At 42.1% G+C, this 16321-nt stretch overlaps 1 protein-coding gene across 2 annotated transcripts in view; it reads left to right on the top strand.

Moving 5' to 3' along the window:
* CNTLN (centlein) overlaps positions 1-16321 on the top strand; it is a 239593-nt gene that overhangs the window by 11623 nt on the left and 211649 nt on the right. Inside the window, exon 2 of one of the 2 annotated variants that reach the window (XM_042455496.1) lies at positions 11258-11346. In XM_042455496.1, coding sequence (XP_042311430.1) covers positions 11258-11346 — 89 coding nt within the window. Of the gene's footprint in view, positions 1-11257; positions 11347-16321 lie in introns of those variants that run through there. The other variant, XM_042455497.1, reaches the window with a different exon arrangement.

Here is a 16321-nt window from a genome sequence, read left to right as displayed (position 1 = left end):
GTCCCGAATGATTGGTTTTATTTTATGTGGTCATTGTAATTGGTTCTGGTTGAGTCTGAGAGTGTAGCAGCATCTTGCTCTGAAATTATTTTTTCCTTGCTTCTGTTCTGGTTGAGTGTCAACAGAGATTTTGAGAGAATAAAAAAGAGGACTGGAAGGAGAGGAGAAAAAAAAGGAAGGTAGAAGCACTTTTAAGACTAACTGGTTTTTATTTTTGCATGAACTTTTATGGATATAAATCCACTTCTTCAGATGTAGTACAAAGATTCTGATGCTTTGTTCTAGTTTAGGAAAAAGCAAAACAAAAGAATACAGTTTTAAATCAAGTTCGGTTTGACTTCTTGGCTAAAATCAGAGATTATAATGCCATGCAACAGATATTTGGGGCAGGTGAATAGGTGGTATCTTTAAATAATAAAAGTATGGATGTACCTAAGTAGATATCAAAGTAGAAGGACATCCACATGCCAAATCAGGAATGTTTGACTATGTCTGAGTTTGAATTTTTCATATAGCCAAAACAGATGAATGCAAATATGCACCAGATTATTAGGATGGTTTTTTAAAATAACCCCCCTCCCCAAATAATCTATGTTTTCCAGTAAGGCTCTGTCTTTTTGTGTTACTTTCAAATATGGATAGATTTCCTTATGAATACAGTATATAGTTGAATAAACATAATACAAGGCAGGGATAATTCATCACAGATGGTCTTTGTTAATTTTAAAGTTGCTGTAATCCCTTATGTTTGGTGCAAATACACTTCTTGATAATAAATGCATCATATTATAAATCAGAATAAATGCTTCATATTATAAAGCCTGAGGAATTTTGCAATGGGCCTTATAATTCTTTGGCAGGCATTTTTCTGCTGTCTGGGGAAATAGTTCTTCCAAAATATTATCTGGTTCAGAATCTGCTTGTTGCTCCTATGCATGTGTCTTCAGTCATTATTATGCCAAACCATGGTTTGATGCTATGTGAATGGTATTTCTGCTTTCATTTTCATTCTTCTGTTTTCTTCCAATGTATTTTGAATTCTTGTGACATGGTATAACAGTCTGCCATCCTGGGCTGTTACATTTGAGCCTGGATATGAAGATTTGCCATTAAATTGATATGGGGAGGAGACAAATGTAAAAGTTCTGGGTTTGTTCACATAGTACTGACTTAGGCTGCATCTACAACGTAGAAACAGTGCATTTGGAAACCACTTTAACTGTTCTGGCTCCATCCTACAGAATCCCGGGATCTGAATTTTTGTGAGATACTAGCACTCTTTGACAGAGAAGGCTAAAAACATTATAGAACTAAAAATACCAGGATTCCACAGGATGGAGCTACAGCACTTAAAGTGATGTCAAACTGCATTATTTCTATGCAGCAGATGCACCCTCAGTTCATTCACACAATACCTTGGGCTTCCATATATCCTCATTTGTGAGTGTCTGTATGTGCTTTCTCCTTGCCTGTCAACTAATGGCGACTCTATTAATTTCATAGGGTTTTCTTAGGCAAGGAATACTTAGAGGTGGTTTGGCCAGTTCTTTCTGCTGAAGTACAGCCTACAGCACTTGGTATTTATCAGCAATCTCTCACCCAAGTACTAACCAGAGCTGACCCTGCTTAGCTTCCAAGAGCATATGGGAACTGGTGACTCTAGCAGTGATGGTGAACCTATGGCATGCATGCCAGAGGTGGCACTCAGAGCCCTCTCTGTGGGCACATGTGCCATCGTCCCAGCACAGAGTTTGCCAGTGTTTGTTACTAGAAAGCCAGAGGGACATGGCACTATGCAATAAATATGTGGGTTTCGGGTTGCAGTTTGGGCACTCAACCTCTAAAAGGTTCATTTACAGTAGTTTCTATTAATTCATCTAATTCTACTAATTCATGGTATATGAAACATGCAGCATGATATCGCTTTCCATTCATTTCAGCCAAAGTATGCTATGTTTAACAGTATTTGAAAGACCAAATAGTAGAATGTAGTTTTGTAGGATGCATACAGCTTCCTCTAATTCTTAAGCCTTTTGTTTATGACAATATAAGATAGTCCATAGCCAATGATTGGACTGTTGGATGTGGACTAGGAAGATCCACATCCAGGTCTCTGTTGAGCCATGACATTTACTTCATGACCTTGGACCACTCAATCAGCTTGACCTGACAGGGTTGTCAGAATAAAATGGGGAGGAGGGCAGTCATGGGTACTGTCTAAGCACATTGGAAGGAAGGTGAGATACCATCTCATTTACAGTGCATTCACTAATAGAAACTAGTGCCCTACTTAATCTTCATCTAATTCTTCTCAGAATTTGCCTTGCCACTGTTTGTTTAACCATGTGTGTTTAGTCTATCCGTTTTGATTTTAATGACACTTCTATAACTTTGAAAAAGCCATAAGAGTATACACGGTTATGTATAGTAGCACCATTGCTGACTTTCTCCTCAGAGCAATGCATGCTCATGCGGCATCCATTCGTCCCTATGATTCCTCATCCTTGTTTTGCCATGTCCAGCTTGGGATATACTCTATATATTGACTAAATGATACTTCTTTGCTTATATGCTTTTTAGCTGAATTGTAAATCATTTGTCTTAATACTTGAAATTATGATAAAGGGCAGCAAGGACAGCAGCACACCGTCAATACTTCCTGCTCTTTTAAAATGGTTTATGGAGTAAATACAAAAAAAAAAAATAACCTCTGTGTTAAGACTGAATAAAATTATGGATATTCAGCTATCCCCAGAAACATGCATGTTTTCTATCTGAAACAGCTATCCAGCCTGAAACCATTGGGAGTCTTTTTTTGTCTTTGAAGCTATATGTTTGCAAATGCAAGCTTTAAAAACATGAAACTTTGATACAAAATTGATGTCAGCAAGGACACCTCAGCAGTGAGATCATAAACTCTTCAACACATATATTTCTACAAGAAATTTATGAAAACCTTTTCAAAGTTTGAAGCAGTTTGTTATATATGTATACCATTGCTGCTTCCCTGAAGTATTGTTCTTCACTCCTTTTCTCCTAAAACTAATATGTATGTTGCCATCATTTCCCAGATGTTATGACATACTCAGTTTCTCAATAGTTCAGTTGTTCTTAGACCCGAGTAGTTAAGCTAGAAAGCTAGTTAGTTTTAATAATACCTATCTTTTGTATTTGCTTAGTAATTTTTGTCAAAGCGAAATATTTTCTGAATATTTCAGATGATCTAAAGATGCTCCTAAGGCCTCTTGACCACCAGTTTTCACTTTCATACACATTCAGAGAAATGCACATTCAAAAGATAGCTGTGCTAAATTAGATGTCTTCTATTAAAAATGTTATTTATCTAACGGAAGACAGAAAAAGTTCAGATTCAGTCCCAAGTCATTGACTGACATTCGTATTTCTCCTTTCTTCTACGAAGCTTAAAGTAACAAACATTATTCTTTCCCATTATACCTTTCCCAAAACCGTTTTAGGTATATTAGTCTAAAACATATTTCTTTTCTGAGTTGGCCATGCAGATGACCTATGGACTTGTATCATTAAGGCTGCATCCGCACTGCAAAAACAATACAGTTTGACACCACTTTAACTGTCATGGCTCAATGCTTTGGAATTCTGGCATTTTGTGAGGCATTTAGCCTTTGTCAGAGTCTAGAAATTGTAGTTTATTGTGGCACCAAAGCTCTTTGTCAGAGAGCTCTGGGGCCACAATAAACTATAATTTCTAGAATTCCATAGCTTTGAGCCATGACAATTAAAGTGATGTCAAACTGGATTATTTCTGTAGTATGGATGCAGCCATAGTCCCTAAACCAAGAGTCATGAATTTACTCTAGATGTTGCTGGATTCCAGCTGGCTTGTCAGCAATGAGGGCTGATAGGAGTTGTCATCCACTAACATGGTATTCTGCACTTCTGCCCTATGGTGGACACTGTCCTCGCCCTGGGTTTTGCAGCTGTGGTGACCTGAGATCCATAATGCCTATCAATGAACTTTTCACCAAAGCTGTGACTCTAATACAGAATCTAATGCAACTCTTCTATCGCTTAAACTAGAGTGATGACATGTGTCTTTAAAATTATGGTCCTGTATTGCAGTGAGATGTACAGTGCTTAACAGATAAATCTTTTCTCTTTAGCCATATTGACTCTAAGAAAATGTGCCAAGTGTTTGTGTTTGGCGATAGTATCTGTATCATGGGATTTCATAGATATTCATATCTTCAAAACAGCTTTGAAATTTACAGACAGATGAACACTATGCAAATGTTCAGCATCGTTAACAAGTAACAAAGATTCCCATAGGTCAAACTGGTGTTTTGACTGTTAGACCACCACACTCTGTTTCCTGGGCCAGTTATTGAATGCAAGATTCTTTTTTTTTTAAATACTCATCTCCTGCATTTTATTTATCTAGAAAAATAGTTTTGTGACCTTATCGGGAAATGAATTTGTAATCTCCGTTATGCCATGTGTTCGAAAGGTTTCATTTGGCTTGCTGAGTTGTGTGAAATAGTGGCTTACTGATGCTACTTACATCCTCTTTTTAGGCCCCAAACAGTTCTCTCAAGGCAACTTAAAGAATTTACATTGACATAATTCAGTGAGAATACATTGGTTTATAGTCTGTTGTGCTAGATGAAAATGTGAAATTCTCAGAAATTTTGAAACAATGGGTGAAACTTGATTTTAAACATGATTTTTAAAGGATTTTTTCCCTCCTTGGGGAAGGAAGTAGAGAGAATGAGGATGGAAGTATTGAAATACATGCTGTACTTCTTAAAAATTAAAGCTAAACTTATATTTTTAAACTAAATGTTAAATGTATTATGTGTAACATAGGGTGCAATTCTGTATGCCAAGGGTATGGAACTGTCATTCTCCAAAGACTCTTGCTGTACAGTTTCATATGTTTGTAAAGCATATAGGTAGCATTGCAAAATCTTAGTATAATATTTGTTTTTGCTGCTTCACAAACTATGATAAACACTTCCCGATTAAATCCTGACCCTGGCACTTACATGCATAAACAGAGAGGAAACAAATTCTAGAGAAACAAACCATAGAGGACAATCATCAAGTAATCAAGAACTATAGGATAGCGTTTGGCTGTGAACTTTATAACAAGAGTGACTGAATTCTTAGTATTTCATGATCCTTTATAAATCCAATTCACATGCTGTGACTTTAACTTGTGAAGAGCTGACTGGCACAAGCTAGCTTCCCTCTCATCCCTATCAATGTCTCTGCACCTCAGTCATTCTGTGCTGAATAGGATGGAAGGTCTGAAGAAGGGATTCAGGTTAGAACCTAGAGTCCTCCACAAAACTGAGAACCTCAACTGCAATATCATGGGGAGAATTCTTAGAAAATTTGGTGACATGCCCTATAGATTTCTTTCAAGCTACCTCCTCAGCCTAGGAAACTTGGGGTTGGAGCTGGTACATGTGAACATGGTGAAGGGAGAACTAACATGCACATCCAACCCCTTCCTCCTTGGACTAATGAAATAAAACTTGAATAGGGAAATGCCTCTGTAGCTGGAAATAGCTGTTATAAATTTTTTGCACAAGTTTTTTCACAAGTTTTACAACTTTTTAAAAATAAATTCTTACAAAGGTTTTGCAAAATTTCAGCCCCTGAAGCCACGTAGTAAGTGTGTTTGTAAAGCATAAAGGGTAATATAGCATATAAAGCTTTGCACATTGTGAAATATGTGTGTAATACTAAGAGCACAACCAATGTCTGCTTCCAGACCTGAAGTCAACCATATGAAAATAAAATGATAAGCTTGAAAGAAAAACATAAACAGTGAATTGGCTTATAACATACCTGTCTGCAAAGGATTACTAGAATCACATGGCTGATGCAATCTGATGTAAGGCAGCCAAGAACAAGAGGTCACCAGGTGTTGTATCACAAAGAAAAGACCACTAAGATCCTTTTTCTGATTGGAGGTGGATATTGTTTACACAAGCAGGGACCGCTAAAGATCTCCGAGCTGACTGGAAAGAGAAAGTCTGGGAATTATATAAAATTGGCCCAGAACATACAGACAACAGACTGACTGAGCATCAGCCTCCCACGCAGATATGGATGTTATACAGGTTTCAGTGAAGCAGTGTTCCTGGCTGATAAAAGACCCAGACAATGCTTGTAAGAAACAACCTCTGCTCTCAAATCAGCTAGATATACTGTAATTCTTATCTCCATATATACTAATTACGTACAGTGGATGCCCGTTATGGATGTTTGTAGATATCTAATGGATGCTGCTATGTGTATAACAATGCCCAGAGATATTCCCCTTCCTTGGATTCCTGTTTTCTCCACAGATGGCATATGAGTTAGGAAATCCCAATATTACCGAATATGTTAATGTGTATCTACAGAAATGCTTGCTGAGAAAAAGCAGACTATATAAAGGATATTTCCCTTTGTAAAATGTTTGCGGTGTAATGTAATGAATGTAGTGTATTTAGATATTGAAAGTCTTTGTCCCCGAGGAGAATGTATATTTGTACAGTTGGCCCTTCTTATACACTGATTTTTTATACATGAATTCAAGCATATATGGTTTGAAAATGTTAAAAAAAGTATAAATTTCAAATATCAAACCTTGATTTTCCATTTTTTATAAGGGGCACCATTTTGCTATGTCATTATATTTAATGGGACTTGAGCATACACGGATTTTGTTATACACAGGGGATCTTGGAACCAAATCCCAGCGTATAACAAGGGTCCACTGTATATCTTTGACTATAAATAATAGTGTAAAGGAACAGCAGAGATCTTGCTCATTCTCCCACATAAATAACCTGTGATTCCAAGCCTTAAGTGGACTGTGAATAGTAATTCTGCCTGTTGTAGACTTTACCAATGTTCATGGGTTGGAAGCACAGGCATCCAGATAGTGATAAAGGGAGCCTATTAACAAATGCAGATTAGCTACAAACAGTAAAGAACCACATCTGTTTCACAGAGACCAAATTCCTGAACACTTTTAGTATAATGTAAATGTATTCCAGAACCAGCATGGTATAGTGGTGTGTTAAAATAGAACACTGGAAACCCACTGGGTGACCTTGGGCAAGTCACACTCTCTCAGCCTCAGAGGAAGGCAAGGGCAAACCATCTCTGAACAAATTTTGCCAAGAAAACCCAGCAATAGTTGCCTTACAATCCGCATAAGTCAGAAATGACTTGAATGCATACAACATCAGTAGTGTATGTTCCATGATAGCTATCCTGGTCCTTAATTTGCCAGCTTTATGCTAACCTAGGGCCTCAACAGGATTCTGGCTATGAGACTAAATGATAACTCCCCCTTTTCTCTCCTCCGTTGTGGCTTTGAACAGGCAATAGGAAATAAGTACAGTTTACTGCTACATCCAAAATCGGAAAAAAATGTAATTAGCTTAAAGTGTGGTTTAGGAAAACAAACCAAACTCAAAGTGTGGGCCATGAAGCTGTCTTACATAAACTGTATTTAAGATTAATTAAGTAGACTTCTGTTTTCAGATATAACAATAGACCCTAGTTAAATGAAAATGGAAGCAAAAACTAGTACCTGTGGTCGTGTCAATGGAGAGCGGAAGGAGTAAATGAGCCCAAGGCTAGTGTAATTCCAATGCTAAACCAAAGTCCAATTTCTAATAATGGGCATTGGTATTATTTTCTGCCTCTCACCTGCACCTGATTATACATTGCTTCTCTTTCTCTTTCTTCTTGTTATTCAGTTTTCTTTAACTGATACTATGTACGTTGCTTCAGGAGGGTTTTTTGACACAGAAGCGGGGGTGATATGCTATAAATACATCACAGCTGTGCATTTATGTAGTTTTAAGCTGGTCTAGGCTAGTGGTTCCGAAACTATGGGATAGGCCAAAAAAACCTAATGCTATATGATACAAAGAAAAAGAGCATGGGATCAAAGTAGCCACGAATAGAGGCAAAAAAAGGGCCATCTTCACCTTTTTTACCTTTTACTGCTCTGGACTTAGCTTCTTGTAGCCACTAATGCTAATTCTGCATTGACTTTGCATTTGGTAAAATTGGATGCAGCAGAATTAACCTGTCCTCAGAAAAAGCCTGCTTCTAACAGTGACTTTTACAGAGCCTCAGGTGTATTCCCATGTGGGTGGGTCATTCTTGTGCCTGAATGCTGTGATTTGAAGGTACCCCTGATTCTAATTTTTTAAAAATGAGTTTCCGTAGTTATCAAAGTCATAGAAAATGCTCCTCTAGTATCTGCTGAAAAGCTTTGAAGATTCAAATGCTGAGAGCTGCATACTTTCTTAGTATCAAACAGAAGCCTCAAACCAATGTTTGTTTTACCTTTTCATAGTATATGGGGTTTGTGGTCTGCACCTGTGTATACTTTTCTATATTACATGAAGAAATCTGCACTGTTTCTATTATGACACAGCCACATTCAGTAGCAGGGATCAGAAGCAGGATTGTTCTGCATTTCCATATGTCTGCTAACATGACGATGATGAGGTATAATTATTTTCACTCTTGACTGAAGCGCAATTCCGTTGTCTCTCTCTTTCATAACTGTCACTTTTTCAATGTGAGGCCTGACCTGCAATCATTGCAGATGCTTTGCTGCTCTGGGAAGAGCATCTCACTTTCAATATAGTTCCCAAAGCACTCTAAATATTTATGTTTTATACATCTCTCTTTCCAGCCTCCACACACACTCCCAAAGTGAGCAGCTTCTTTTGCTGACATGCAGTGATGGTGTGAGTAATTTTATTTTTAATGAGGAAATTTGGGGAAACTTCCAAATGACATCTGTATTCTGTCCTGTACATAGAAGTGCTCAGCTGCTCAAGGTACACTTCTGCTGACCTCTATGTGCTGTTAACATACGCAGAGCAGACAGAACAGTCCATGGGTACGCTGAAGATTGATATATCCCAGGCTTTGACAGCTGTACAGTTGGGTCACTGTGCCAAATTCAGGTTAGATGTGCAATCTTGTTTCAGACAAAATTAGTGGGCTCTCAGAACCATTTAGAAATGTATCTTACCAAGGCCCTTAATTGTATAAGGAGTTTTATAAAAAGTCTTTAAAAGTTGTTATTCTGAAGATAGGAGTAATTTTCACTAGTCATGTAAGATCAAATGTTTGGATAAGATGAAGACTATTCAGTGGCCTGAATCTGGATACTTTTGGTTAGAAAGCTTAGAATGATGTTTGTTGTGAGATTCCAGTACACTATTTTATATATTAGGCAAAACAAGGTATGTTTGTTTGTATTTTACTTGCTGGAGAATGAAGTTGCATCTGGAAACCATGTCTGCTGACATTGACTTTTCACCAGCTTGTGAAGGGTACGTGGATGATCCTCCTGCGTATTTATCTTAGTATGCACTTAGAGCTTCTTTGGATGTGAGACAAACATGTAGTCCGCAAGTGATCTGGCCACTTGATACATTGGCAGTAGAGAGTGAGACTAATCTGAACAGCCCTGTTATCGCCCTTACATATTCCATGAATGCATGAAGTTTGTGTCATATTCATCCCACAACATGTTACCTAGGAAATTCCTGGCTTTTTCAATGTAAATTTCTTCTTCCTAAAGCTTCTGGAGTAGGGTGGCTAATTTGGATTGAGAGTATGTCACAGTAGAAAGGAAGTCTAACCCTTTATTCAATTTCATGGGCTTGGTGATTCACACATAACGGTTATTCTGTGTCCACGTGAAGCCTTCAAAAATGTTTGCAGTAAGTAAAATGATTTTTGATTCATACAAGTCAGGGGTCCTGCGCTTTCCCTGCAGTTTCTGTTTGTCCACTGCTGCAGCAGCAGAAGTATGTTGGGGAGAGTGAATTTTCTTGTGGGTCTTTTTGTTTGGTTGATACGTTCTGCTTTTATTTCATATTTACTGTTGTTCATGGTTAAGTTTCTTATTCATCAATATTTTTTCTCTTTTGTTTTCATGTGGCATCAAGTCCATGGCATCAAATGCATACAGCTACATATTGAAAGAATTTGTTCATCCAGTGTTACCATATCACATTGCTTTCTTACCCATGAATCCCTTGTCTTTCCCCCTACCCTGGGGGAGGGGAACAGCTTGTATGTTTGATTTTACAATCTTCTGAATTGCAGCCTGCCATGAATGCTTTTCTTTTTTAAGGAAGGAGACAATGCATAGTTGTGACATTTACCTCATTTGATGTTGAATGCCATTTATATCCTGCCTTGAATCCCATTGTGAGAGAAAGGTGGGATACAAATCCTTGAAATAAAATAAAATAAGTTTAGAAGTAATAGTCAAAAGTGATCCTTTCCTAAACTGATTTGAAGAAAAGTAAAGTAGAGAAGACAAGTGACATAAATGAGGCAGAACTGCCCTCAAGAAAAGATTTTCAGGAAGAAATGCTTCTGTTGGGTATAGGAAAGATGGAAGCGCTGGGCATGTAAAGAGAAAAGTTGGAAGCAAGTTCTTTTAGCAGCCTAATAGCTACAATAACAAAAATCTTCCCTAGGAGTTTACTGGTTGAAGAAAGTGCAAAAGATTAGATGTTGGGCTGAACAGTTAGAAATGCTAAGGACCATGACATGAGCCTGTGTTTGTAGGACCAAGGAGGAAGTACAAAAAATGAAAAAATATTTAAGGACTGCTGAGCTGACGGTGTCTTGGTATAGAGTGAAGGAAGAGATAAAGAAGATTTGGAGTTAGCATGGTATAGTAGTTTGAACGTTGGACTATGACTCTAGAGATCAGGGATCAAATCCCCCCTTGGCCATGGAAAGCTATGTGCAAGTCACATTCTCTCAGCCTCAGAGGAAGCCAAAGGAAACGTCCTCTGAAGAAATCTTTCCAAGAAAACCCATTATAGGGTCTCCTTAAGGTCACCATAAATTGGAAATAATTTGAAAGGACAAAACAACAAGGAAAGGAGCATGTGGCTGTTAGACCCAGTCCTGTAGTATCCTGTCTGTCTGAATTATATAGGACACATAATTCCTTGCATTATACTTTATATTGACCTTTTTGTGCTATGAGAAAAATCTGTAACTTAGCAAAATTCCCTCTTGCACAATTCTTAAAAAATATAGCTTAAGGTTTGCCTGTTTTAAAGTGTTTTTTTTTTCTCCATGCAAAAGTGAGAGAAATATTCTGAGTTATCAGATCACTAGACCTTTTAATATGGCAAGTGTTTTAAATAACCAGTACTGCAGTATGACTATATCAGTATGTTTAATATATTTCATTTTCTATTTATTTCTCAAGGCTGATAAAGAATTTGTGTGGTCTTTATGGAAACGACTTCAAGTTGCAAATCCAGATCTTACTCAAGCAGTCAGCTTGGTTGTGGAAAGGTAAGTTAGAAGGTCTGAGTACAATTATTTATTCTGAACATGGGTTTCATTTCCCCTTCTAAACAAATTTGTCCCCTTTTAAACAAATAGAGGGGATGCAGTGGCTTAGTGGCTAAGACACGAATTCTGATGAGCTTGAGGCCTGAGTGCTGCATGATGGGGTGAGCTCCCATCTCTAGTCCCAGCTTCTGCTATCCTAGCAGCTTGAAAGCATGCAAATGGAAGTAGATAAATAGGTACTACTTAAGTGGGAAGGTAACAGTGTTTGGTGTGATCATGCTGGCCATCCTTGGACAACGTTGGCTCTTCAGCTTAGAAACGGACATGAGCATCGCCCCTACAGTTAGTTATGACTAGACATTCATGTCAACAACAATAACAACAATAATAATATTTTATTTTTATCCCACCTCTCCAACAGGATCGAGGTGGCTTACCACAATGGTAAAATACAATATAAAAAACATCATATATGTATCATAGAATAATAGAGTTGGAAGAGACCACAAGAGCCATCCAGTCCAACCCCATGCCATGCAGGAAATCTCAAACAAAGCAACCAACCTCTGTTTAAAGACCTCCAATGAAGGAGACTCCACTACACTCCGAGGGAGTGTGTTCCACTGTTGAACAGCCCTTACTGTCAGGACGTTCCTCCTAATGTTGAGGTGGAATCTCTTTTCCTGGAGCTTGCATCTATTGTTCTGGGACCTAGTCTCAGGAGCAGAAGAAGACAAGCTTGCTCCCTCCTCAATATGACATCCCTTCAAATATTTAAACAGGGCTATCATATCATCTCTTAACCTTCTCTTCTCCAGGCTAAACATCCACAGCTCCCTAAGTCGTTCCTTATAGAGTATGGTTTCCAGACCCTTCAGCATTTTAGTCACCCTCCTTTGGAAATGCTCCAATTTCTCCACATCCTTTTTAAATTGTGGTGCCCAGAACTGGACACAATATTCATATAATATAATAGAAAATACATCATATAAAAATTCATCCCTTTATCCCCTCTCTCCTAGAACAACATATAATAATTCCCCATTACAATAATAAAATACATTTAAATCATTAAAACTGTCAGGAGATGTGCAACTTGGGGTGGTCTGTGCAACTTGGGGTGGTCTGTATGATGTTCCATATCAGTGGGTAACCAAGTGAGTTACTCTGGGAATGCCTGTCAGAAGAGTTGTCAAGATTGGTGATGTTTTGGATATCTTCTGACAGGCCATTCCATAATTTGGGAATGGCAGATGAAAAGGCCCTCTGGGTAACCTGGTCTTCATTGGCTGCAGTAAATTTTTCCCAGAGAACCTAAGTGCGCAGGAGGATTATACGAAAGAAGGCAATTCCGTAAATAGGTTGGACCTATGCCATGAAAGGCTTTAAAGGTTATCACCAACACCTTGTACTGTGCCTGGAAACTAATAGGCAGCCAGTGAAGAGATTTTAGGATAGGCATTATTTGGTCACTTCTTGCTGTTCTGGTGACTAATCTGGTTGCCATGTTTTGAACTAATTGATGTTTCTGGACTGGGCACAAGGGTAGCCCCATGTAGAGCACATTACAGAAGTCGAGTCGTGAGGTTACCAGTGCATGTACCACAGTTTCCAGGTCCCCTGGCTCCAGGAAAGGACGCACCTGGCGTATCAGCCAAAGCTGATAAGAAGCACTCCTGACTGTCGCATTTATCTGATTTGACATATGAAGCAACGAGTCCAGGAGCACTCCTAAGCTGCGCACACAGTCCTTTAAGAGGAGTGTGACCTCGTCCAGGATTGGTTGACCTATCCTTATACCTGGACTACCATTACCTTTTAAAACAAATGCTAATTGTGTATGTTGTGCTTTACTTAGAAAAATGATGTGAGTTATATGCATAAGCCTTTGATTGTCTCTTGTACAAAATGGAGAATAAACCCAGCAGTGGAGACAAATATATTTTTGGGGTCATTTTAAAATGCTGTGGGAAGCCAAGACCAGTACAGATATATGTAGGTCACAAGTTCCTTTCGTTTCCTTCTGCAATGAGTATTCAGTTTTTTGTGACAGATTGAGTATCCCTTATCTGGAATTCTGAAATCTGAAGTTCTCCAAAATTCCAGACTTTTTGAGCTACAACACAAGTAGCATACCTGTACTGTAACTGTGGTGGGTTATAAACCGCCGCTTTGAGGCGGTCTGCCGCCGCCGCCGCCGTTTTCTCCGTGTGGGAGCCGCAGTAGCCACACCGCGCAGCTCCTGCACGGACCGAAAAAGAAGCTCCAAAATGGAGCTTCTTCTTCGTGGTCTCTGCGAATCATACAAATGGGTTTCACTGCGCCTGCGCAGTGCTGCTCGGAACCTACTGGAATCACTGGGCAAAGTTTACTTTGCAACATATAGAAACTTTTTGGCGGTAACTCCGCCCACCCGTTATAAGGCCCCTGCCTTCCCGTTCTTTTCCCCAGTTCCTTTTTTCCGCCGCGCTAGCTGCTTCAGGGAACTTTCGCTTGCTTCGCTTGCTCTTTGGAATCACTTTCGTTTTTTGAGCTCGGACTGTACTCTTGACCATTCTTTGTCTCCCGCCCCTGGTAACTTCGATCCTCGGACTGTTGACCTCGTTTACGGATTCTCCTCTGGCTTTGACGACTTTGAAAATGCCTGCACCCTTCAAGAAGTGCGACATTTGTGGGGGCAAGGTGCCCGTCCAGGACCCACACTCCTCCTGCCTGCTGTGCCTCGGCCAGAGCCATGACACCAAGGCCTGCCTGCTCTGCAAATCCCTCTCTTCTCAGGCCCGGAAAAACCGTGAGTCCCGGCTCACTTCGGCGATTGCCCTGGGCAAGGTCCAAGAGGGAGGTTCGCGGTCGTCCTCTGTCCCGCCTTCCGCGCCCCCCGCTTCATCTTCTCGGGCCAGTGTGTCCAGCATGACATCCGGGAGGGCCGCCGTTTCCAGCGTGGTGTGTGTCCCGGCCAGGACAATCCCTTCCACCACCTCCGATGTGGCCCGTGGCTCAAAACCGCCCAGCGCCACCGACGAACCCTCCAAGTGCCCCCACAAATCTTCGGGGACTGAGGGTACCGAGCCGGCCTCCAAACACGCGAGGAGATCGGAGGGCTCGCATGCTAAGAAGGCTACCGAGTCGGAGGTCCATCTCGCCTCGCCTTCGTCGTCCAGGACATCCAAGGCATCTCGCCACGCTCCAAAACCTAAAGAGCTGGCAGTGCCTTCGGGAGGGACCCACGTTCCGTCATCTGACAGGACAGGGTCTCCAAGACCTTCCTCATCGGGAGTGGCGGCTGTCCTCCTGGACCTCCCGGACAATCCTTTTTTCCCAGCGGAAGAGGTTCCGAGGCCTGGGAAAAAGAGACACCACGACAAGACGGGTCGTGATCCTGCCCCGAAGAAGTCCAAGTCTTCCAAGGATCGGTCCACCACTGACCCACCGAAGGTGAAGGACAAGAAGCGTTCCCCTTCCAAACAGGCCCGCGCTTCCACTCCGGCAGCCCCACGCGATCCGGAGCCTGCCCCTGAGGGTCGGCGGACTCCGGTACCGGACACGCCACCGCCTCAGCCCACCATGGACTTTGTCCACGAGACGGAGGACACCGTCCATCCCCTCTCGCCGGAACATCGATCGCCTCCCCACTCTGTGATCGACGACGATGAGAACCTGCCCCGCAGGCATAGGATACCGGACCTGTTCCTCGACACGCAATCAGGCCGGTATTACTTGTCGATATCGGAGGACAGAGCGATCAAGGAGTTCACCAGGCTGAACCCCCATCCTGCAGACCCTCAACATGGCACCTCGTCCAGATCGGTCCCGACCGTATCCGTCTACGAGAGGTCGCCATCTCCACCTCGCAGGCGCTCACGCTCCTCGACTGACCTCATCCCGGCCCGTCCGAGATCCCAAGTCAGAGTGATGGATCCCCTCTCCTCCGACTTGGACTCCGATAAGGAGCCTTTGCCTCCGTCCGAAGCACCATCCGATGAGGACGTCCTCTCGGTGTCGGCCTCACCTCAGAGGATGCATAATCCTGAGCCGTCTTCCCCGTCGGACGACGTTCGGTCCTTCAGCGAGCACGTCGTTAAGATGGCGAGGGCTCTCGACATCGAGCTCGCTTTCCCGGACGACAACACTCAGGACCCAGTGGAACGTTGGGTGCACGGACGAGTGCCTACTCCACCTTGTCTTCCTCTGCTCCCGTCGCTTCAGACCATCGTGAAGAGGTCCTGGGACTCCCCGGCCACCCTGTCTGCGTCCTCCCGCAAGGTAGAGTCGCTTTACAGAGTCGCCCTGGCGAGCTGTCCTTGGTTGGCCGACCACCCCAGGCCGAACTCTGCGATCGTGGAGGGAGCCCAACACAGCTTCGTTCCGAAGCAGGCGACCTCCCCTGTCGACCGGGAGGTGAAAAAAGTGGACGGACTGGCCAAGAAGGCCTATTCGGCGGCGGCCCTTACGGTCAAGGCCGTCAACTACACTGCCTGCATGGGGACCTACATCCAGACCCTCATGGAACGGATCTCCCCCCTCATCCCGGACATTCCGGATGATGTCCAGAGGCAGCTGGTGGAGGTCAGAGACGAGACTCATTCCATCGGGAGTTGGCTTATCACCACTTCCAGGAACATGGCTGACTGCGCAGGGAGGGCCATGTCCGCATCCATGGCACTCAGACGGCACGCCTGGTTGAGGGCCTCGGATCTCAACCCGACCGTCAAGGCAGCCATCGAGGACATGCCACTCGACGGGACCGGGCTCTTCCATGCCGAGACCGACGACCGCCTGAACAGGAAGTTCAGGATGAAGGCGGCGGCGAAGAAGCATGGCATGTCCTCTACACCTGCTTCTCCGTTCCGGAAGCGTCAGCGCCCGTGGCAGCCGCAAGGTCAGTCACAGGGGACCTTCTCCCGGGATCGGCAGTCCCAGCAACAGGGCTCCCAGAGACACCGCTTCCCCTCGCAGTCTTCCTCCTCCTCTGGCC

The sequence above is a fragment of the Sceloporus undulatus genome, chromosome 2, assembly GCF_019175285.1.
Source record: "Sceloporus undulatus isolate JIND9_A2432 ecotype Alabama chromosome 2, SceUnd_v1.1, whole genome shotgun sequence".
In the NCBI taxonomy this organism is placed as follows: domain Eukaryota; kingdom Metazoa; phylum Chordata; class Lepidosauria; order Squamata; family Phrynosomatidae; genus Sceloporus; species Sceloporus undulatus.
This window is presented reverse-complemented; position numbering and strand designations above follow the sequence as displayed.